This window comes from Phyllosticta capitalensis, assembly GCF_038381095.1.
Source record: "Phyllosticta capitalensis strain CBS 128856 chromosome Unknown BKA78scaffold_11, whole genome shotgun sequence".
Taxonomy (NCBI): domain Eukaryota; kingdom Fungi; phylum Ascomycota; class Dothideomycetes; order Botryosphaeriales; family Phyllostictaceae; genus Phyllosticta; species Phyllosticta capitalensis.
This window is the reverse complement of record NW_027117449.1, coordinates 1,313,875-1,335,368: the sequence shown is the minus strand read 5'-3', so window position 1 is coordinate 1,335,368 and position 21,494 is coordinate 1,313,875. Positions and strand designations below refer to the sequence as shown.

At 56.5% G+C, this 21,494-nt stretch overlaps 10 protein-coding genes across 10 annotated transcripts; 2 read left to right on the top strand and 8 right to left on the bottom strand.

The window, feature by feature from the left end:
• Positions 1 to 357: 357 nt before the first annotated feature.
• BKA78DRAFT_383205 (uncharacterized protein) lies at positions 358 to 2,680 on the top strand (the record flags this gene model as incomplete). The annotated part of the gene is made up of 3 exons (XM_066893058.1): positions 358 to 549; positions 717 to 2,281; positions 2,375 to 2,680. Exons 1-3 carry the CDS (start codon positions 528 to 530, stop codon positions 2,678 to 2,680), a joined length of 1,893 nt encoding a protein of 630 aa, XP_066739953.1. The 5' UTR covers positions 358 to 527.
• Positions 2,681 to 3,781: 1,101 nt separating this feature from the next.
• On the bottom strand, positions 3,782 to 4,312 carry BKA78DRAFT_325597 (uncharacterized protein). The gene has a single exon (XM_066889374.1). The coding sequence runs from the start codon at positions 4,268 to 4,270 to the stop codon at positions 3,989 to 3,991; it is 282 nt and encodes a 93-aa protein (XP_066739952.1). The 5' UTR covers positions 4,271 to 4,312; the 3' UTR covers positions 3,782 to 3,988.
• BKA78DRAFT_299551 (uncharacterized protein) lies at positions 4,306 to 7,998 on the bottom strand (the record flags this gene model as incomplete). Its single annotated transcript, XM_066887068.1, has 1 exon — positions 4,306 to 7,998. The coding sequence occupies one exon, from the start codon at positions 7,996 to 7,998 to the stop codon at positions 4,306 to 4,308; it is 3,693 nt and encodes a 1,230-aa protein (XP_066739951.1).
• Positions 7,999 to 9,075: 1,077 nt separating this feature from the next.
• BKA78DRAFT_325592 (dimethyladenosine transferase) lies at positions 9,076 to 10,733 on the bottom strand. The gene is made up of 2 exons (XM_066889373.1): positions 10,308 to 10,733; positions 9,076 to 10,253 (listed from the first exon to the last, which is right to left on the bottom strand). The coding sequence occupies exons 1-2, from the start codon at positions 10,497 to 10,499 to the stop codon at positions 9,282 to 9,284; spliced, it is 1,164 nt and encodes a 387-aa protein (XP_066739950.1). The 5' UTR covers positions 10,500 to 10,733; the 3' UTR covers positions 9,076 to 9,281.
• A 1,239-nt stretch (positions 10,734 to 11,972) lies between these two features.
• Positions 11,973 to 13,102, bottom strand: BKA78DRAFT_356693 (galactose-binding domain-like protein; the record flags this gene model as incomplete). Its single annotated transcript, XM_066892104.1, has 2 exons — positions 11,973 to 12,958; positions 13,024 to 13,102. 2 exons carry the CDS (start codon positions 13,100 to 13,102, stop codon positions 11,973 to 11,975), a joined length of 1,065 nt encoding a protein of 354 aa, XP_066739949.1.
• A 913-nt stretch (positions 13,103 to 14,015) lies between these two features.
• BKA78DRAFT_258119 (uncharacterized protein) lies at positions 14,016 to 16,762 on the bottom strand (the record flags this gene model as incomplete). Its single annotated transcript, XM_066885256.1, has 3 exons — positions 14,016 to 14,295; positions 14,344 to 16,341; positions 16,392 to 16,762. 3 exons carry the CDS (start codon positions 16,760 to 16,762, stop codon positions 14,016 to 14,018), a joined length of 2,649 nt encoding a protein of 882 aa, XP_066739948.1.
• Positions 16,763 to 17,657: 895 nt separating this feature from the next.
• On the bottom strand, positions 17,658 to 18,509 carry BKA78DRAFT_299547 (Frag1/DRAM/Sfk1; the record flags this gene model as incomplete). Its single annotated transcript, XM_066887067.1, has 3 exons — positions 17,658 to 17,730; positions 17,786 to 17,944; positions 17,998 to 18,509. The coding sequence occupies 3 exons, from the start codon at positions 18,507 to 18,509 to the stop codon at positions 17,658 to 17,660; spliced, it is 744 nt and encodes a 247-aa protein (XP_066739947.1).
• A 442-nt stretch (positions 18,510 to 18,951) lies between these two features.
• Positions 18,952 to 20,120, top strand: BKA78DRAFT_325581 (thioredoxin-like protein). The gene is made up of 2 exons (XM_066889372.1): positions 18,952 to 19,375; positions 19,430 to 20,120. The coding sequence occupies exons 1-2, from the start codon at positions 19,332 to 19,334 to the stop codon at positions 20,022 to 20,024; spliced, it is 639 nt and encodes a 212-aa protein (XP_066739946.1). The 5' UTR covers positions 18,952 to 19,331; the 3' UTR covers positions 20,025 to 20,120.
• A 44-nt stretch (positions 20,121 to 20,164) lies between these two features.
• Positions 20,165 to 20,507, bottom strand: BKA78DRAFT_356689 (uncharacterized protein; the record flags this gene model as incomplete). The annotated part of the gene is made up of 2 exons (XM_066892103.1): positions 20,165 to 20,313; positions 20,369 to 20,507. 2 exons carry the CDS (start codon positions 20,505 to 20,507, stop codon positions 20,165 to 20,167), a joined length of 288 nt encoding a protein of 95 aa, XP_066739945.1.
• A 156-nt stretch (positions 20,508 to 20,663) lies between these two features.
• BKA78DRAFT_299545 (uncharacterized protein) lies at positions 20,664 to 21,385 on the bottom strand (the record flags this gene model as incomplete). The annotated part of the gene is made up of 3 exons (XM_066887066.1): positions 20,664 to 20,995; positions 21,017 to 21,275; positions 21,311 to 21,385. The coding sequence occupies 3 exons, from the start codon at positions 21,383 to 21,385 to the stop codon at positions 20,664 to 20,666; spliced, it is 666 nt and encodes a 221-aa protein (XP_066739944.1).
• Between the last annotated feature and the right edge of the window lie 109 nt (positions 21,386 to 21,494).

Sequence of the window (21,494 nt, the reverse complement as noted above, 5' to 3'; positions counted from 1 at the left end):
CATGGGAAAAACATGGAGCAATGGAAAATGGAGGAAAAGGTCTTGCTCGAATGGTTTCAGGGTTCCGGTTCGAGCAGCATCCTGGCTGTAAGCGCCGCAGGCTGTGTGTCGCCAGGCGGACCAAGGCGCGTCCGGCGATGATGCGACATGTTGGGGCGCGTCTGGATCATGGACGAGGGTTGAGGTGAGGCATGAGGAGGAGAGGAGAGTGGTGAAGAGAGATGGAGAGATGGAAGGTGGTGTTTAGGCAAGCAACAGCAACGGGCGCACCCGCTGCAGGCGAAAGCATCCTAACCTTGTAAGATGGACATTCCAACCTAATTCTCACCTCAGTTGCTGTTGCAAGCCGCCGTGCATGACATCGGACAACTGCAGCGGACGGGAACAGCAGCCAAATCATCCGGGCTGCTTGTGCGCGAACCGTGCCGCACCTCTGTACTGCACTCAATGCCGTCCACGTCTCGTGTGAAACCTCGACATACTCTACTACTCCCAACCTCAAGCCCTTGGGCTCGTCCCTTCCAGCCATGTTTGCCTTTGGCTCCACCTGTAAGTCCCGACGGCCCCGATTACACCTCCCGGCCATACCTTACATTTGCCTCATGTTGCGAGCGCTCTCGGCCCGGGTTTCATCTCTCCCTGCTCTGCTGCCCTCTTCACGTGACCTTTGTTTTCACCTCAGGCTCACATCTCTTTTGGCTGACATTCGGATCCAGCCTCACTCATTGCGGGGAAGCATGATCCCGAGAAAGAGCGGTCCGATCCTGGCCGACCTACGCCCGTGAGGTTTCCTCGCCTCAACCCCGGCTATCAACACGAACAGAAATCATGGACATCACCTGCCGACGCGCCAGACCTGTTTCGCCAATTCACGCGCGTCAGGAGGCCCGTCGACATTACCCCTGAATTATTCACTTCTTTGAATGTCAAAATCGAAAACGTCGAGGGCGTGGCAGACATTCTTTCTGCCCTGCCAGACGCTACCTCCTACCTTCCACCCGAGTCATGGAAGGACCTCGAAGCAGGACCCGATGTCCCCCAAGACAACCAACCGCCAGAGCATCTTTTGCCCAATGGTAGAGAGTATCCAGGCCGCGATGAATTCGCCCTCCGCCTCAAGGAAATTCTGAACGACAACTACCATGCCTTCAGCGCCCTCACGCGGACTCCGGACCCCAACAAGAAGCCCCCGCGCCTTGCCCATTTCAGAAAGTTCTGGGAAGGCCTGGACAACATGGCCTATTACTGGGACTCCAGTCGAGACGAATTCATCGAGCCGCCAGATGTGGACGTGAGGGAGTATTTTCGAAAGCTAGACGAGGCCGACGCCGCCAGTGCAAAGGGGAAGGAGAATGCTAAGCCTCCCGGGGCAAACGAACCCGCAGCAGAAGACGACGCAGGTCACACCAACAACTCGGAGCCGCGCAAAAAGGCCAAGACAGAGGACGCCAACTGCGAAACAGGCGCGCCGAAACCAAACGCGGAGGCGCAGTCCATCAAGCCCGCAAAAGAAGACGCTCCAGCACAAGAACCCCCGTCGGAAGAAGAAGAATTCGAAAATGTGGTCCAAAGCCTCAACCAAGACTGGAAGTACAAGGGCATGCGCATCGGCAACGGCCGCGGCATGCCAGAGAGCTACCGCGTCGACACGGTGCGCGGCTTCCTCGAGCCCCTGTCGTGGCAGTACGGGCTCGCCCTGGGCCAGCACCGGCGGCCGCCCGCGCTGCAGATCCAAAAGCTGCGGGTACCAGTGAGGGTCAGCTCGGCCGTGTGGAAGAGCAGCATGGACCGCGTCAAGGCAAAGTCGGGCATCGTGCAGGGCCCCGTGGCCGGCATCCGGTGCGCAGACTTTGTCGACTTTGCCCAAGACACCGAGTCGGTCCAGGGCCAGCGCGAGGCGCTCATGGACGCCATTCGCGAGATTGGCAGCATCCTCTGCATTGCCCAGGAGCGCGCTCGCGAGGGCAAGACGGAGCGCAAGCCCGGCGAGGGCCAGTGGTGGACGAAGGTGCCGCGCTGGGGAGGCGGACCAGGTGGTGATGTGGGCGAGGGCCGCGGCGACAACGACGGGCCGCCCGAGAAGGCCAAGGACGAGAAGGAGGAACAGCAGCAGCAACAGCGGGCGAGCGGCACCAGGGGCTCAGCGGCGAGCCGGCGGATGGCGGCCAAGAAGAAGTCGGCGGCCGAGGCGTGGGCAGAGTTGAAGCCCGGCATAGGATACTGGGACCCAAAGGTCGAGTACGCGGCCATTGGCAAGGACAGGACGTCCGAATGGGACGACGTGAGTCTCTCTCGGCTGCTGCTGCCGCCACCACTCAAACTTTTCTCCCTCATATCACTGTTCAATCAACTGACGTGCGCAACCTTCAACCAGGTCTTCTCCTTTTCCTGCCTCAACCACCACGTGGCGCTGCTCCACCTGCACGTGCACCCCGCCTATCTCGACTTCCTCCAGACGGGCGAGATTCCATCGCCTGCGCCCCAGGATCCCGCGTGGTGCCGCCCCGTCCTGCGCCGCTCGCGTTGGTACGACTTCTTCAGCGTCGCGGACCGCGTCGAGCTGTTTTGCGGACTGTGGGGCCTTTTCGGATGGCTGGTCCGGACGCAGCCGGAGCCGCAGCAGCAGCAGCAGCAGCAGCAGGATGGCGATGGAGACGTGGAGATGAAGGATGCTGCCTGAGCGAGGGCAGGAGTGAGTGGGTCAATGAAAGAGCGCGGGCGATTGCAAGGATGACGGGCGCAGTCGGTGAGTGAGTGAGTCGACATGAGGCCTGGGTCCTTATTCTTTTGCTTTTTTTTTTTTTTTTTTTTGCAGGGATTCGTGTCCCAAAGCATCTGCAGCATTTGCAGTTTATTTGCAGCATAACCATCATGATCATCAGGTCCAAAGGCTTTGGCGGCGGCCATCGACTGACTGAGCGATCGAGCGGATTGAGCAAGCATGCAATGGTAATATAGCAAAAGACAGCAGGCAAGCAAGCGAGGAGTCTCTCGGTGGTAGTCACGGCAAATGCATCCATCTCATTGTCACGAAAAAAGTCCAGTGTCTACTTTTCTCTTCCTCTTCTTTTTGTCATCATGGGGCTCTCTTGTAGCTAGAAGACTACCACACACACCGTTACCAGGTTGTTGCAAGGAGGTAGAAGGACAATTTAGCCAGATTCAGGTGCGGAGGCGAATCGAAAAAAATGCTCTTTATAGATGTAGATGTACCAGTCTTGGCGCTAGTGAACAAGGCAATTAATTGTGTGGCGAATTTGACTGAAGACCGACCCACCACCCACATAAGATGAACTTTGAGCATCCCACATGGGGGCAGGCAGGCAGGCATGGTTAGACTCGACTGTCGTGGGAGCGTCGGATCTTGACCATGGCAACCCGTTCGTGTGTGCTACGTGGATTGATTTGGAGATCATGATGATTGAAATATACATGTCTAGGTACACGACCCACCACCTCCCCGTGTCCTGCCCCTGTCCTATCCTTCTGTTCCTTCCCAAAGTGTGTTCGCCCATATATCCCATCCCACAGTCTATGAGTGGAGAGAGAAGTGGTTGGTGGTGGTGGTCGTGGTGAGTACATGTAGTCGCAGGCGTATAGTAAGTATATGTATAGTACAAGGCCAAAGCTTTCCTCTTTTTCCAAACATCCGTCTCGTCTGTTGTCAAGAGCAGTCGCAGCCAGCCGCCCTTGCATCCAGTCCATCTACTTGGCTACTCGGGGACTCCATGTAGTCTTGTGTGTGTGTGTGTGTGTGTGTGTGTGTGTGTGTGTGTGTGTGTGTGTGTGTGTGTGTGTGTGTGTTGGCCTGGTTCGAGTGCAGCGCGCTGTGTGCACGCGCGCCCCTTGGCCTCTTCGTCCGGCCGTCCGTCCGGCCGTCCCGTCGTATGTGCTTCTTTCCACAATCATGTTTCCATGCATCTTCCTACACAAGTGGTGTCCTTATCCAATCACATGTGCCAGCCAATCGGTCGGTCGGGTCAGTCCATCATGTACATACCTCTCTCTCTCTCTTTACATGCCCGGCGCCACGGTGCAGCGCAGCGCAGCGCAGCGCGGCGCAGCCCGATCGTCTACCTGGACGGGAGGCTGTAGTTGATCCACCTGTGCAAGAAGAAGTAGGGGTTAGCTGAGGGCCTGGAGGTGTTCGTGGGAGACCGACAGAGGAAACGTCAATAGGCACGGTAGGAAGGGATGTGCGAGGGCTGGCGCGCGAGTGAGCCAGTGGAGCGAGATGATGCACCGAACGAAGAAGAGACGGAGAAGGCATGAAAAGAAAGGACCCAGCAAAAAGGGACACGGCACTTACAAGCCATCGTCCTCGCTCTCCCCCTCCCCCTGCCCCGCCTCTTCCTTTCCGCCCTCGCCGTTGTCATCTCCGTCTGGGCCACAAATGCTGCTGCTGCCCACGACGTCCACGTCCTCGTCCTCGTCTTCGTCGCCCGACGACGGTGATGAAAAGCCGTCGTCCAGGTCATGATCGTGCTCCGACGACGCCGTACGCTCCTCCGCGTTGTCGCTCGGATCGTCGATTTCGACCGAGACGTCCGTGTCGTCCACCACGTGTGTCGAGGCCGTGGTTGAGTGTTGTGGCGATGGGCGGTGGCGTTGGTCGTCGCGTCGTTTACGTCTTCTCCCGCGCGTCTCTCGCTTTTCGTCGTTGTCTTTGTCGTATTCGAGCTCCATGTCCAAGTCTCCTTGTCCGGCATGGTCGAGATCGGATACATCGACGACGTCGTCATCATCATCCGAGGCGTCGTCATCGTCGTCGTCGTCGTCGTCGTCGTCGTCGTCGTCGTCGTCGTCGTTTTCCAGGCCCGACCAACCCCCAAAGTCACCGCCCTCCTGCGACCCCTCGGCCGCAGCGGCTTTGACCTCGTCCACCATTCCCACATCCGCCATTTCGTCGTCCTCGGCGTCGTCACCGCTGCTATCAGCTTCGGTATCACCACCCTCAAACAGCCCATCCACATACGTCCCGCCCTCTGCCATGCCGCTATGAGGCGTCATGTATGCATTGTTGGCGCCGGGGGTCGCCGAGCTGCCTTTGCAAGTTCCCACGCCAGCAGCAACTGAGCCTGCTCGCCCATAGCCCCCGCCGCTGGCAACGCTGGCGCCGCGGTATGCGCACAGCTGGCTGCGTGCTGGGCTGGACGGCTCGCGGCTGCGGCGCGGCGTGAAGCCAAACGCGTCGCGCGTGGCAGCGCCAGAGCCGAAGCCGACCATGGCAGTCGAGACATTGAGCGCGCCGCCTGCACTGACAATGGATGAGGGCGGCGCATCGGCCGTGGGCGAGCGCGAGCGGCGGAAACGACGGCGTTTTCGGGAGGTGTAGACGTCGGCAGAAGCACGACGGGTGAAGTCATTCTCGTCGTAGTAAGCGTCGTCTTCAAATGAGAGGTTCATCCGGCGTTTGGAGGACGAGTGCGAGTGCTGCCGTTCGAGCTGCGGCATGGGCGCCGACGCGGTGCGTTCAAGACGGCGGGCTGGGCGCAGCGGCTGCGCGTACGGCAAGAGTTCGGACTGAGGGGTGATGGGAGCTTTGTTTTTGGTGGTTGTCGTTGCCTGCGACCCAGACGACTCATTGCCTTGGCTGTCGAAGCCTAGGGAACTCGACGACTCTTGTGACGGGTTGCGGCCGGTGCGGAGGCTGAGGTTGGATGTGAAGGACGTAGGGGTACTGAACGGCTGGTCAAAGTTGGGATGGAATTCCCAACATGCTTCTCTGGCGTCGGCTTCTCCCACCCGGACGTGGTGGCCGTTGGAGCTTGGGTTGAAGCGCGGGAGCCTCCTGATGCTCTCCCACGTCCATCCGTCTGCATCGTCGACCTGAGACTGCTGATACGCGGCGCCGTGGGTCATGTACAGCCGTTTGACGCCGCCCCGTGCCCGCATCATGACACCAGACGCGAGGAAATGCGCGTTCCACAGCGTGGGCGTGACCAATTCAGATGGCCCCAGAAACATGAGCTGAGCATCCTTCCTCTTCTTCTTCAATGGAAGGATGGATGCGCGCATGCCATGCAGCAGCGTGGTGCCCATCTGCTCATCATCGGACATTTGGCTGTCTTCATCCTCCAGTGGGCGACACGAGGAATTGATCAGGTCAATCAGCTCATCAAACTCGGCGCAGATGCTCGTATGTATGTGTTCTGCGCCAGGCTCCTTGATGAGGACTCTGCGAACGAAACCCCGGCTTTTCAGGCGCTTGTAGGGAATACCGTTGCGACCGCAGGCCCTTGGGGCCAGGAACCCTTGAGCAGCGGATTCCTGGGAGTCGTTGGCCCAATGATTGATAGCCTCTTTGCTCCATGCCGTCTGTTCGACGCTCATGAGTAATGGCTGGGCTTTGACTGATGACAGGCTGCTGATGGACTGTGTCCTGTCCTCTGACGACTGCGAGCCTGCAGATCCACCCTCGCCTTCAAGAGCGGGGAACCAAATGCCCTTGAGGTCTCGGCCCCAAGGCAGCAACACGACTTCAATCTCCCAGGGGTTCGAGGCCGATGGCAACGTGGCCTCCAAGTTCTCAAGCCTGTACTCGAGCGCCTCGAGACGGCGGATGGCGTCGTCGTGCTCGTTACCAGAGGCGTCGCTGGCAACAAGCGTATCTTGATTGCTCGAGTCGATTTCATAGTCAGCCATGTAGTCCTTTGCCCGCTGCTCCAGCTCAAGCAGGCGACCCTCGAAATGTTCAAACTTGTCCATGATTTCTTCGGGTGGTATATGTTGGAAAGATGCATTTTCTAAAGCGATTAGGCGGTTCTTGAAGTCGGATATCTCCGTCGAGACATTGGGGTAGGCCGTCAGGTGTTTATGCAACACATTCAAGTTCGGCGCCAGTCTTCGCAGAAGCGATACGGTACGGGAGTCCCGGCCATCTTGGCTCGCGTGAGCGCCTTCCTTTTCAAGATTCTGACCGTCTTCATCCTTCACGTGAGCAATGTCTGTCCTCTTTTCAATGTCGGCAAGATCCTCGCAAAGATTGTCAATCAAACCCCTAGTCTCTTGTATGTTTTGGTCAAATGCCCCAAAATCCGGCGTGTTTTCCGGGCCTGTAGCGATCTCTGTGGCATTCTCAGCTGTTTGATTCGCAGTCTGAGGAACCGGACGAGGGGCCTCGTTATTCTGAGCCGTCCGCCGGGCGAGAATCTGGGTCATAAAGGTTCTACTTGGGCTGTTCCTGGGCCGTGTGCTCTCCCCATCTGTCGAGTCTTGCACCGTGGGATCCAACGAGACCTCGCGCCATCTGTGCGGTTCCAAGGTCTTGTGAAAGCCAAACCCCGCGTGTGTGGGTGTCGTGAGAACCCGGTTTAGCTCCTCAGTCGTGGAATGCATCGACATGGCCAAGTTGCGATAAACGGGCGAGGGAATAATCTCAGTGGCCATGGAATCGGTCTGATTATTTAGAGGACGAAGGTCGCTCGAGTCTAGGCGGCACATGGAGGGAATGCTCGGAAGCGGTGACAGGTTGTGGTTGCCTCCAAATGAACCCAACTGGCGGCCCGTCGCGAAAACGGGCGGCTGAGGGGCATTCTTGACAGGGTCACAGCCTGGGGTTCTTCTTGTAGGGGTCGCTGCATTCTGCCAACCCGCCTTGGACAAATTCCAAGACGGATCTGGCTGCAAGCCATCTACAGGTACAAAACGACCTTCATGTGCGCCGGAGTCGGCCTTTACCAGCCGCCCCGAGAAGCTCGTCCCGGTCGTCGTCTGCGGTGGTGCGGAGTTCTCGAGGTGGATGCTGGTCGAGGCCGCGAGGGGCGGATTGCTAAGGGAGTGGAATACTGTGTGGTGTCCACAGACACAGTATGGGCTTTCTACAGAGAGATTGTCGTTGGACCAGAAGCGCTGGCAGCCGCAACGTGGGGCATTGAGGCCCAGGTCGGCGTTGACATAGTTGCAAGGGCCGTCATGTAGAAGCTTGGTATGCGAGGGTGCTCGTGTGCGCGTGGAGACCGCGGCGGGCGTAGGTGTAGCTTGGGCAAAAGCCGCCATGAAGCCGGCTACAAATGCATCCCAGGCTCAGCGAGCTCCGGCTTCAACATTGGGCCATGGCGAGCCAATGGGCGCGATCGCAGAAGGAGGACAGACGGTCGGGGATAATTGGTACGCGGTGGAAGCTTCGCGGCGACGCGTGTGTACGACTCGGATCGGCGAGGGCAGCGAGGGAGATGGGAGGAGATGGAGGGACTCGGTCGCGGGGCTTGGTGATTTATATAGGGCGGGTCGGCGAGGGCGGCGAGAGAGGTTATCGGTGTCAGTAGTAATGTGGAGGGAGAGGAAAAAGGCATCAGGTGGGGAGGCGATGATCTTGGGCGAAGTGGTTGTTGCGATTCTCACAGCACAGCGTGGACCGGGGCCCTGGCCGGTACATGAGGCTTTGGGACGGCGGATTGGCTGGCGGCGCACCAGGCGCATGGCGGGGACGGGAGAGAAGTTCCACACGTCGTTTCACTTGTCGTGTTGCTGTGATGGCAGCCGAGGCCAAACTGGCGTGACGGAGATAGTTCAGAGCATCTCTACTCTCACCTCAAGTCTCGAAGGACACGATAAATTCCTCGACGCCAAAAGGAATTCCTCGAAGCATCCCTGCAGCCGGCGACCAATCAACGCGTGTGATAGCACGCAGTACAGCAGGCGTCGCCCAAAAAGTCGCGCATGCATCATCTCACCTACACCAAGCCGACATGAAGCGAGAGGCTTGCTCAGCACTTCACTTGGGGCACTGCCTCCGAGATGGAGGGTCGACAAAGGCTGCCCCTCGGCATCGTGACTCACCCGCGCAACCAATGCCACCATTGACATGATAAAAGACAACTGTCGTCGCGTCGCCCGCGTCTGGGATGACGCCGGAGTCTTGTTCGTTTGCGCCATTCGCTCGAGCACCACGCCAGGCTGCCGACACCAACAACTGCCGTTCGCCATGACCATCACGCCGTGACTCTCCACATGTCGTCCATCAGCCCTACGCTAGCTGCCGCGACCCGCAAGGCCATCCCGACCTCAGCTTCAATCCCGTGGTGGATCGGACCGGACCCGGTCCTGGGATCCACATCTTTACCGTTGCGCATGTGTCCACTGCATTGGCGCCGCTTCTAGCATAGAAAGAACACTTTAGTTTGCTCTTGATATCAGAAATAGAACAAGGTATCTTAGATTCGTCCACCAACGCCCTTTCTTTTCCGTGCCATAACGCCCAGCCATGCTCGCTGAATCTCCCATCATTGCCCATCCATATCCCTCTCAAGACATGGCAAAACCCCCGAGACAGCATCAATCTAGCTAAAGTGGATGCCCTCCTGGTTAAACGCGTACAGCAACTTCAAAAAGTCGCCCTCGTCGCACAGGCGCGCTCGCTTGTCAGACAGCTCCGTCTCGTCCTCAAGCACCCGGCGCACCTTTTCGCGGACCAGCTCCGCCACCTTGTTGCCCTTCTTGCGGCCACGGCCCTTGGCCTTGAGCTGCCGGAATTTCTCGGCCGCTTGCTCCTTGAAAAAGGCCGGCAGGTCGTCCTCGTCCACGTCCATGTCGTTGTCGCCGTCTTGGATTCCCTTCCATTCCTCCTCGTCTTGATCCATGTCCATGTTGACGTCTTCGCCGGCGGCGGCGGCCGGGCCGTCGTCGACCGGAATGTCGTTTTGGGCGCAATAGGTGCGATAGTTTGCCTCGAGCATGTCCATGACGCTCGAGGTGCCAAAGAAGCTGGAGCGCAGCGTCTTGTTCTTGCGGACGAAGCAGACGCGCAGCAGGCCGTCCCACTCGTCGTAGCTGATCTGGGGGCGGGGGTTCTTGGGCACGATGCGGACAACGCTCGACTCGACTTGTGGCGGCGGCTTGAAGTTGTTCTTGCCCACCTTCATGATGTGGTCGACCTTGCTCCACATCTGGCAGTTGACGCTGATGCGGCTGTACAGCTTGTCGCCTGGCTTGGCCAGCAGCCGCAGCGCAAACTCGCGCTGGAACATGAGGATGCAGACGCGTGGCGCCGGCTGCGTCGCCAGCAGCTTGAACGTCAGCGGCGACGAGATCTGGTACGGCGTGTTGGAGATGCACACGTCAAAGTACGGCAGCGTCGTCTTCATCACGTCGCCCAGCAGCACGTCGAGTCGTTTTTGCATCGGAGTCCCTTGGACGCGCTTCGTCACTTCGGCCGCCATGCGCGGGTCCATTTCGCATGCCACCACTTTCTTCGCCTTTTCCAGTATCTTGACCGTCAGGTTGCCCGTTCCCGGTCCTACTTCAAGTACCGTCTGCCTATCGTCAGCATCACCTTCCGTAGACAATATAATCGAGACCAGACGCACATCACTCTGCTTCAAATCCGCCTTGTCTACAATCGCTTGCGCAACACCCGGGTTCTTGAGGATATGCTGTCCCAAATCCGTGTTCATCTTGAAAATCGAATTCGACGCCTTGGTCTTGGCCGCCGCGGCGCTGGCATAGGGTCCGCCGCTGGCGCCCGCCGAATTCTTCTTTGCCTTTACGGCCTTGGGCATCGTGGTGGAGGATCGCGGGGGGACAACAACTGCGCGAAGGTTGATCGATTCGGTCGTAAGTTTGGAAAGGAGCGACGAGATTGGTAACGAGTCGAACGGCGAGAGAGGTTGGGCGGCAGGATGTGGGACTGGAGAGGAAGTCGAGTCGCGCTCAGAGTGTTCCCAAGATTTTCCAGGCCAAAATTGAGCAGGGGTCTGTATCGATAACGGCGGCTCTTCGGCAGTCGGGACGTGGGGCGCACGAGCCTTCAGGCAATCCATGAGCTCCTAGGCTATACTCTTTCGGGTAGTGCCAGCGATTTGGGCTTCATCGAGGTCGAGTATGACTTCTCCACGCCATCACACCATGTCTTCGATTCGGATTGCTCTCTTATCTCTCACAGATTTTCTCTGCATGACCCCAAGCAGAACGACCAACATCACACAGCCTGTCAACCAACCAAATAACCAGTCTCATCACAAAACCCCCCGTCCCATCCCCTCCGCAAGCACATGTAAAAACGTTGGAAGACGCCTCACACCCACATCCCCTTTCAAGAAAGAGAAAAAGAATGGAGAGCGGAAAATCGTTTTCCGGTCCACTCCAGCGCATTCAAGCGCAAGAGCAAACGTCTCGCTCTGGGGACATCGCCATCAGCCGAGCAGCCAAACAGCCGCAGATAACAACCATAAGTACGGCCTAGAGGAGAGCAATATGGCCGGCTCGGATCGTTGGGTCCCGTTTGGGACTGCGGTGAAGAGCCGGAGGGACGTGGTGCTTTATACATGCGCACTTGCCGTGCCGTCCTCAAGTCCTCTGCTGACAAAAGCAGCACGTTTGGGTGTCTGTCACAGCCCAAGACAGGGACGCGGGAGGCAGGCAGCGACTACCGCGTCTGGCATAGGTAGGGCAGAGATGCAAAGGGGCCCAGCGTGGACCTGCTGGATCTGGATCTCTTGAGGTGAAATGCGGATTAGCGAGACGGGACGGAAGACGGGAAGGCGGGACGACGCGCGACGCAGATGAAACCATGCGCGAGTGATCCAATCGCCAGATGACGGACGGCACTTGCGACAGAAAGGCAATGTAGCCTTCTTCGGGTCATCTTCGTTGCATTTCCACGACGGCGGTGATTTGCGAAAAGGAATTGAATCGAATGTGAATTTCTGCATGTCTAAGATATTCCTCCACGTCTTCCTCGCGAGGCAAACAAGAATGTACAGTACATACATGTCAGCATGAAAGTAAAGTCATCCGCTGGGTAAAGAGCAGCAGGACGACCTGTAAAACATGCCGTTCTGTTCTTGGGACCTTATGACCAGGATGGCATTGGAAAAAGTTTCCACCTCGGTACCTTTCGGTCCCAGACATATGTAGTAACGTAAGTTCTTCAAATGAAGGAGTGGGACGGGATGGAAAACGTTACATTGCACACCGCCGGGTATCTCCAATGCTTACCCTCTTACTCCGACCAGTCTTCCGCTTGCACCTATTTACCAAGCCCTCCTCTTGCCAAACACCCTCAGGCGCTTGACGCCGCCATCGGGAATGATGACGAGCTTGACGTGCGAGTAGGCCTTGACCTTGACGTCCTTGAGCACCTCCTCGTCATACTCGTGCTCCTGGTCGGGGCCGGTTCCAATGGGCTCGAGAATCTCGACCCAACCCGCGTCCTCGTGGCCGGGGTCTTGCTGAAAGTCTCCGGCAAAGATCTGGACCTGCTTGGGGAAGTTGCCGCGGAAGTGCGCCGTGTCGACGACGATGCGCTCGATTTCGGCGGGCGTGCCCAGGCGCACAATGGTCCAGTCAATGTGCTCGCCGCGGGTGCGCTTCGTCTCCCAGCCGTCGCCCATGTCGACGCCGCGGCCCGGCAGCAGCAGGTTGTCCTTGGTGCCAAAGTGCTGGTCGGAGCACGAGATGGCGACGCCGCCGTTGACGGCCGCTGCCAGGTCGAACGCCGTGTCGAAGCTCTCGGGGAAGACGGGCACGACCGAGCCAAACAGCCTGAAGCGCGCGATGCCACCGTCTGGGAACATTTGCAGACGCACGTGGGTGTATGCCTTTTCCGTCTCCTTGGCCAGCAGCCAGCCGTGGCGTTGGCTGGGACCGCACTCTTGCTTTGGCAGAATGGTTTCCCAGCCGCCAAACTCGGGGTCCTTGACCATTTCATCGGCCTCCTCGTTGCTGCCGGCGAAGAAGCCCTGCACAGCGACTTCTGGCGCGTGGTTGCCGTCGAAAAAGGCCGTGTCGATCTCGACGCCCTTGACCTTGCCGCTGGCCACGCCCACCTTGAACACCACCCAGTCAAACTCCTCCGGGTTGTGGCGGCGCGTCTCCCATCCGTCGTACCATGCTCCCGCGTGCGTGAAGACGCCCGGCCGGCGGATGGGCGCCTTGGGGTTGATCAGGTTCTCGGCAGCGGCGAACCATTCGTCGGACACGGCGAGGACTTCGGAGCCCAGCGGCTTGGAGATCAGGTCTTGTTTCGGTCGGCCATCAGCACGGGAGAATTCGAGAGAAAAGAGGGCGGCGGGTGCTTCATACCGATGCTTTTGCCCGAGAAGGTCTTGTCAATGTTCTCCACCTCGAGCTTGGTGACCTCTTCGCTGCCAAAGCCAAACATTTTGTCAGATTTTTTTGCTGGTCGAAGATTCTAGATCCGAGAGGTGCGCCTGAGGGTCCTTTTGACAGAGAAAGTGTGGCTCTTCGGCGGAATTGGTGACGTCCCGACTGCTGATATAGCTGGCGGGCAACCCTAGACCTGAGCATTCGACGGCCCGTTCGTGGATGGCGGGGCCCCTTCACCGCTCGGTCCCTGCCGATACGGCCACCACAAGCTCCATAATTGGGGCCATCTCTTGCTGTTGACACCAGCAGTGAGCAACGAGGAATTGGCGGTCGCGGCGACGTCCGAGGCTGTGTTGAAAGCGCTTTGGCAGCACGCGGCTCGGCCGCTGGCTGCTGATGTCGAGTTGTGGCTGAGAAGAAGAGCGAACTGGGGCTCAGTGCCGTCTCTCGTAACGCCAGCACAGGCAATAGACCCGTGCGGCGACCCTGTTCTCGTTCTCTCTGTGAGGTGGCCTGAATCGGGGAAGGAGCAGGCGAAGTGGCGAGCACCACCATGGCCGTGGGTCTCTCTGACGCGCTGCCGCAGACGTCTGAGGTGATGATGAAATGATTATTGCTTTGGTCAAACGCTTTTTGCGTTCTATTGCTCTAAGAATGAAACCAACACCAAAGACTCAATGACTGCCGAATCACCAAACCAAGATCGAATCTAACCAGTACCCAACCGTATGCGTCCTCGAACCATTCGCCAGACCGCCAACTCCTGCTTTTTGCCGAACCCATCCTCTATGGCTTCTGCTCGAGTTAAACAATCTTGTAGTACCTAAGACGAAATTAGTCCGCATCGAAATATAGGGAGCGCGCATGCAGAATCGAAAATCCACCCACCACGCCGTCCGGGTAAATGGCAAAAGATCCGCCGCAAATAGCAAACATCGCGAGATAGGGGTATCGTAATACACAACACGCTACAAGAAGACCATGTTCAGGTACCTTTTGCAGATGAAGAAGCACGACACTCCGAAGAGCACCAGGAATGCCGTGATTCCCCAGAACCACCAGAGATTGTCACCGTCCTGGCCGGGTACGAGCACGTTCATGCCCCACATACCCGTGACAATGTTCATGGGCAGCACGATGGTACCAAGGACCGTCAATTTGCCCAGAACATCGTTGGTTTGCTCGGCGCGCTCATTCATGCGGATGTTGATTTGAGCCAGATAGTTGCCGTGGGCGCGGGAGAGAAGACTGGGAAAGTATTAGCTCCGAACTGCTGCAAAATCGCGATGATCTGACCTTTCGTAGTGGCTCAAATTGCCTGTCATGGTGACGATGTGGTCCTGAATATCACCCAGGTAGAGACCAATTTCAGTCTTGGGCGCAACCTCCCACTGCTCGTTGCATCTTTTCGCAAAGCCCTTGATGACATCGGCCTTGTTGCCCAAAAGTCGGTACAACGCCATGACCTTTTTTCTCGTCTCGCCCACCCTTCGCAGCATGTTTCCTCCAGAATTACCTGTAGAAATGTCGCCCACTTCAGGAGCCTTCTCCATGTCTTCTTTAGACTTGATGCCCTTTGGCTTGTTCAGAGTGGTTTCCTCTGGATTGTGCAGGCGGAGAATTGCGTCATCAATCTCGTCAACCTCGTCCTCGATGCTTTGAATCAGAGGAGCATATGCGTCCGTAATGTCGTCGATGATAGCGTACGCGATCCAGTCAGAACTGAGTATGAGGTAGTCGCTCAGCTGTCGGATCCGACGGCGCACATTGGCCATGTGAGGTGTCATTGAGAAATGAACGCTGATAACGCCTTCCCGGAAAATGATGAAGTATATGTTCATAGGCTCCATGAAGTCTTCGCTGTTGCTGTCTTGCTCAAAGGTACGATAGTTGACAAAGTAGTAATTGTGAAAGAGCTCGACCTTTTCGCGGGCTTCTTGCATCATGATATCCTCGTGCGTCAAAGGATGGATGCCGAAGGTCCGGGTCAAGGCCTTCATTTCAGCCTCGGTTGGTGACATAACGTCAAGCCAGAATACTGGACGTGCTCCAACTCGTTTGACTTTTTGTTGCGGCGTGATGGATTGGTTCGGTGTGGTCTGGCCAGTCTGGTCTCCGGACAAGTGAGGCTTGTGGTTGCTCAACCTGGAACTTTGCCTCCTAAGCGATTCTCCAGCGGGAGAATGCAGCCTCCTATCACCACCCATGACTTGTGAGGGCACCTTGGAAAGAGGCTCTGGTTCATCATCAGACTCACTGTCTGACGACAGCACTGGTGGCTCCGGGATAAACAAGTCCCTAAAGGTTTGGCCTTCCTGGAGCAGTTCTGACAGAGTGTGGCTATGGAGCGTGCTCTGGAACTCTTCGTTGAAATACGTGAACCTGAAAGGCGCATCGTCATCTTCACGATGCCATACTCTCTTTTGCGGCCGAAGTCTGCCATCAACCAACAAAGGCTCATTGACCTTGCGGGCGCGGATTCCTTCAATGCTCCGCTGCTCCTTCTCCTCCGCGGCCCATTCCTCGAGCACGTTGAGGTTAGGCCACGGTTTCTTTCTCCTGCGGCGACCTCTTGGCGCATTCTCCGTGTAATGTGCATACTCCTCCCGACCGAATTCTGACATGAGATCTGCGGGAAAGCACACATCTTTCTCAGCTGGATGTTCAACAGACGGGCGATGAGCATCTGTGGGCGAGTGATCAGAGTGATAGCAATTGTTCGTGTCCTCGTCAATGTCGATCAAGATGTCGCGGTTGGGTCGATGGTCAGAGTCTCGAGACATCTGTCTATCAAGGTCACCGGTGAGCATGACATCGTCGAAGCCCATATCCGGTTCCAGGTTGGGACTCGTTGGTACCGATGGAGGATTATTAATGTCATAATCATCTCCTTGGAGCATCCTCAGTTGATTAGGGCCTGGCCTGGAGCCTGGTCTCTTTTTGATTGAATCAGACTCTCGAGAAGTTGTCGACTTTCTGCGAGGTCGTTCACTGAAGCGCAGCCCTGGAGAAGAGCTCGCGATCCCACCAAAGCCATTGCTGCCAAACTTTGGACTGTTTCTCCTGATCAAAGGGGTGCGATCGTCCACACTGTCTTCTTCAATTTCTTCTTCAACTCTGCCTGTCCAGGAGTTCTTAGACCTGCCACCAGTATCGGCTCGTCGAAGGGGAAACGGATAGGACGGGGGTTGTCGGTGGCTTGGAGAGCTGCGGTTGAAAGGCAAAGTAGCCCGAGGGCTGTAGAAGTTGGTTTGCATGACGCTCGAACGTCGCACGGGAAGCGATCCCTGGTCGCTGGGGAAAAGTTAGATGACAGGACATAGTTGTGGTTTCGGGGTGCTCACCGATGGTCCAGCAATGCCTCGCTCTCCAGACTGGTGTTGCTCCTGTTTTGCCCCAAGCGATAGAAACTGCTGCTCGCCGTCTTGTGCCTGTTCACATCTGCCAGCGATGGTCTTTCAGCCTCATGCGCATCGGAATGGGCGTCATTGTCCGATGGCGGGGCGGCGAATGACTGGCGTCTCCTTCTCTTCTTTCCACCGCGGTGTCGCTTCTTCTTTTCTTTGGGCGCTTTTGGAGCAGATGCGTCCCGAGAAGACTGTGGAGCAGTTTCGGAGGACGACTGGGGAGCGTGTATCGTTGGCTGCGGTGGGTTTGACGTGGCGGGCACCGTTGAAGCCGAGGAGGATTCGCCAGATCGGTCGTTGGACGCCATTGGGAGCTGCGGGCGTCAACCGACGCAGGTGGAGTAAGTGGCCAGGACTGGGACTGACAGCGTGGGGGCAGCGCTGCCAGCAGGGGAGCAATGATGATGTGCAGAAGTCGTTGAAAGCATAGGGAGGTTGACGGAGGAGTCGTTGTCAAAGCAGGCGGGCTGGACAGAGAGACTGGCGAGAGTCAACCCTAGCCTCGTTGACGTAGTTTGCTGGCTCGAGCTCAAAGTCCAAAACTGCTAGGATGACCGGTCCGCCGGGGGATTTGCATCGGATGAGCTCCTGGGTTTCCCCTCCACCACCGACGACCAGCCGACACCTAACCACTCTCCTCTCCTACTTCATCATTTTTTGCTGGTTCGCGTGCCTCGTTTCCTCTTCCGTCTCCTTGGTGCCACACTACGCCCCACGCCCGCATCTATCCCCTATCGGCTAGACCACTATCCAGCCCGGACTGGCCTCTTTTCTGCGTCATACGGCATTCTTCATCTTTGCTCCCTCTTCTTGCAAGCGCCAATGGCATCGTCGTCGACCAACCGCCGCGTGATCCCCCACATTGTCACATCAGCGCTTTGTGTCGACTCCACGCTGCCTTGTCCGCTTCTGGCAATGGATCATTTGCCGTCTCGAGCTATACCTTTTCGTCCATGACCGTTTAAGCGCGGGACCGGTCTATTGGTCACATTCGGTATGAACAACCGATTGACGCAGAGCAGTGGCAACAGCAAAAAACTGTTGGCCTTGATCTATGGAAATATTGCTCTACGGTTTGACGTCTTTTCTAGTGTGCCAGTAACATCTTTTCGACGCCATGTCGGTTTACGAGTCTAACAGTGAGACGAGCTTCCAATTGTAGATTGCCGTCAGCTCTTGACTTCAAGTCTGCCCCAGACTGCTCTAGACAGAGCTCCCTGCCGGCTCTTGCAGTAGAGGGTCACGTTCTCTCGCATCAATTCCCTCTGGCGGCACCCTGATGATCATGTCAGCAGCTTTCACCCCACAAAGGCGTCAAGAGTTGCACATACGCGACGAATCCAACAAAGGCTAGCATGTAAAAGCAGCCAATGAAAGCCATGGTCCATTCAAGAACACCGGCAGTTCGCCAGTATGACATGTACATCAATGCGGTGAAAGCAACGCCTAGAATCACCTCGATGGCCACTATAGCAGCACTTGCAGAACAGCTATGGGAGGTCAGCAGGCACGGTCAATATTTCAGAGCAGGGAACACACATACTAAAGCCTGAGCAGACGGAAAGGCGAGGGTTTCTTGGTCTGATCAAAGTAGACCAGCGTTGTCGACAAAGACGACATGGCCAGTCCTGAGAAGCACACAAGCAACAAGACGTGGTGCTCTTCGTGAAATCGAAAGGTATCCATGATGGCCAATAGAATCAAGCCGAGACCAGCAACTACCCCAGAGACCATGGCAAGTACCGAAGACCACTTTTTGTACCAGAAGTCGTTGATGCCGTACATGCGGTCATCGTAGCGAGCAAAATGAACGGCGCATACTGTCCCAATGAAAGCGACGGCAGTGATGCAAGCACCAATGAGGAACAAGGGTTTCATGTCGAAGGCGGCAATGTCTGATATGAAGGCGACATATGGATTGCTTTGGCCAGGATATCTTGGGGTTCCTCTCGCGACCCATCTCAACAACAACGACAGAAGCGTGACGAACCAGACGACGCCAGAAACCAGAGGCAGAAGCCATAGACGATGGAGGGGTATCCGCATCGCACGCATCTTGAAAAGAAAAGACTGACGCCGTGACTCGCAAAAGTGGAGATCAAAGATGGAATTCTCAAGATGCAGGTGAGAATTCGATGCTGGAAAACCGATATTTGAGCAGGGCAGAAACCAGGCGTGCATCTGACCGCTTGATGATCTCGATCGGCTGCGTCATCTGTCAATGTGACCATTCGCAATCAGGGAAACTTCAATCGTGCATAGGCAAATCCAACTGCTGACTGAAGCAATATCGTGGTTAAAGTTACTTTGGTAGCTGGAGCAGTCGAGCTCTGGCGGATGACGGCAGACTGGATGGAATTGTTGCCGCATTTTGCTGCCGCTGCTTTGGCACCTCCCAAAAATGATTTGCACCAAATGCTCGAGTACTCCGTACAGCTTCATATCGTGCAAAAATGAGATGAGAAATAGAGCTCCATCAATGACTGCCTGGGAACCTCGGAAAGCAACAAAGCTTAGCCGGCCACGATATTTTAGAGTCCCTCGCTCCTAGGCGACCTGCACGTCACAAGTGGTGCGGCATCGTCGCCTCAACACCATCATCTTTCTCTTTCGAAACCGTGGCCCTCTGCTACTACAACCTATCGTCGCCATGGCGGCCTCGTTCCGCTGTCCCGGCTGCCAGCTTTGCTATGGAAGTGACCGGAGCTCGCCCTGAGCATCTTCCGAAGATTGATTGGTAATCGCCGGCATGGCAATAGCTTCCCAAAGCTTCTGAACCTCCCGACCTTCTACTTCTTCCTTATCGCCTATTCAAACGATTTTCTCAGAAGGAGAAGAGGTTTTGGGAAACTGCTCATCGTGGCTCTCAAACGCGCAATGACCCACTTTAAAATCGACATCGTCTCCGACACGGTGTGTCCGTACGTAGCATGTTGTAATGCATAAACCAGCAAATAGCTAATTCGGACTACTAGGTGGTGCTACGTGGGCCACCGCCGCCTCTCCAAAGCCATCGCTCAGCATCAGTCGCAGAACCCATCAGACACGTTCGCTATTACTTGGAAGCCCTACTACCTTGACCCCACCGCCCCAAAAGTGGGCGAGAACAAGCTCGAACGCTACAGGCGCAAGTTCTCCGGACAGGCCGATGCCCTTCTCGAGCGCATGTCGGCAATCGGAAAGGCCGAGGGCATCAACTTCAAGTGGGGAGGCAACACGGGGAACACGCGCGACTCGCACCGATTGATCGAGCTGGGCAAACAAAAAGGTGGCAACACGCAGACTCGAGTCGTGGAGGAGCTGTTTGCAGCCTACTTTGAGAATGAGAAGGACATTACCAGCCATGCGGTGCTGCAAGAGGCTGCTGTGAAAGCTGGTCTTGACGAGGCCGAAGTCAAGGACTGGCTGAGCAGCGACAAGGGCGGCCTGGAGGTGGATAAGGAGGTGAAGCAGGCGCAGCTTCGTGGTATAACTGGAGTCCCCAACTTCACCATCAACTCAAAATACGTTGTGGGAGGTGCCCAGGAAGCCGATGCCTTTGTCGAACTCTTCCGCGAAACCAAGGAGTAAATGGTAAGGTCAATCCTTGAGCGAAAGTGTAACGTTTAAGAAGAGAAGGATTTACTCAATTTGGTATATCAAAATTATCAACAGATTCCAGATGCATTCTCAACCCTCACCAAGTGGTATGATGATATCCTTGCCATCTTCTAATCGGTCTTCTCGACCTCGCCACTCGACGACTGTGGCAACTGTTCTTTCAAAATGCCCCTCTGCCTCAATCCTTCGATCCTCTTGGCCTCGAGCTTCTGTTCCCTCTTGAGGTTGATCCCCCACCATATCCAGAAGAGTCCCATACCTATTCATATCAATCAGTGACTCTTCCAATATCCCGTTGGACGACGAGGACTTACTCAGTAGCATCACAACGATTCCGGCAAACATGACACCAAGCTCGTGCCCAATGGATGGATGGTCAACGAAACGATGAGACTGGTCTTCGCCTCCACTGCTCCCACCGCCGGCACGCTTGACGAGTTGGACGACATCCATGGTGTTTTGTGGTCGAAGTTATTCGGCAGAGTATGGATCGACGAAAGCTGACTCGGCCGCTGTAAGAGCAAACGTCTCGAATATCCAGCAACGCGAATGATTGATGTCCGGCAACTCTTTGAACAATTTCCTGGAGATTCTCTTCCTTCTATCGGCCTAGAATGAAGACAACGAAGCGGACAGATGGACGGATGTTGAGTGAGGACGGCAGACTAGCGCTCCCAAGGTGCATATGGCTCCACTCTCGACTTTGTACCGGGCAGCTTCGTGCACTCCCCTGCCCACAACGTGACCAAGCGCAGCTCGGCCGCCCTTGGCCAGTCTTGGGTCCAACTCAACATGCGGCCTCGCTCGCGTCAAAGCGTTCTTAGCAGACAGGGTTTCTGCAGCCCGCTGGCCCATTGTCATAAACAAAACGCAAACCAAGCAAAAAAACAAGGGGGACAAAGCATCAACAAGCAGTGCGAGGGAAACTGGGACCCCCAGAACTACGAAACGAAGTTACTTACATGCCAATACTGCTGGCTGTCCATTTTCCCGCCGCCCGCCCGTCCTCGGCGCGTAGACCGAACAGGAGATGTGAAGGCCGGCACAGCTAATTTGATTGCCCTTCAGCTGCTTCTGCAAAGTGGATGTACCTTGAGCCATTATCTCGGCCATGACGTCTCGGCGGAGGCCTTGGCGGCGCGGCGGCCCAGGGCTGGGCGGTGCGCTCTGTGCGGTTTGTGGGCGGAGACGGAGCGCATAAGTGCGGGGATGGGGAACGGCCTTGGCGGGTGTCAGCAAGACCGGAGGAGACGTACGAGTCTCGCGAGGTATCGTTTGTGACGGTGGTGAGAGGGAATCGCATGGCATCCGTCGGCGGCGCGCACTGCCATCGTGGTGGTGGCATGGCAGTTCATGTTGTCAGCGTTGGCTCTGCCTCGTCTCCTATCCACGAATTTCGTCTTTTTTCTGAATTCCTTCCTTCCCATCTTATCTACTCCG

Bases quoted from the DNA above. Each gene is read 5' to 3' on its own strand.
- BKA78DRAFT_325597 (XM_066889374.1), bottom strand. From the start codon at position 4,270: ATGCCTTCTCCGTCTCTTCTTCGTTCGGTGCATCATCTCGCTCCACTG.
- BKA78DRAFT_325581 (XM_066889372.1), top strand. From the start codon at position 19,332: ATGACCCACTTTAAAATCGACATCGTCTCCGACACGGTGTGTCC. The intron at 19,376-19,429 runs GTACGTAGCATG...TCGGACTACTAG, and splicing joins GTCTCCGACACGGTGTGTCC to GTGGTGCTACGTGGGCCACC.
- BKA78DRAFT_325592 (XM_066889373.1), bottom strand. From the start codon at position 10,499: ATGCCCAAGGCCGTAAAGGCAAAGAAGAATTCGGCGGGCGCCAGCGGC. The intron at 10,254-10,307 runs GTGCGTCTGGTC...GACGATAGGCAG, and splicing joins CGGATTTGAAGCAGAGTGAT to ACGGTACTTGAAGTAGGACC.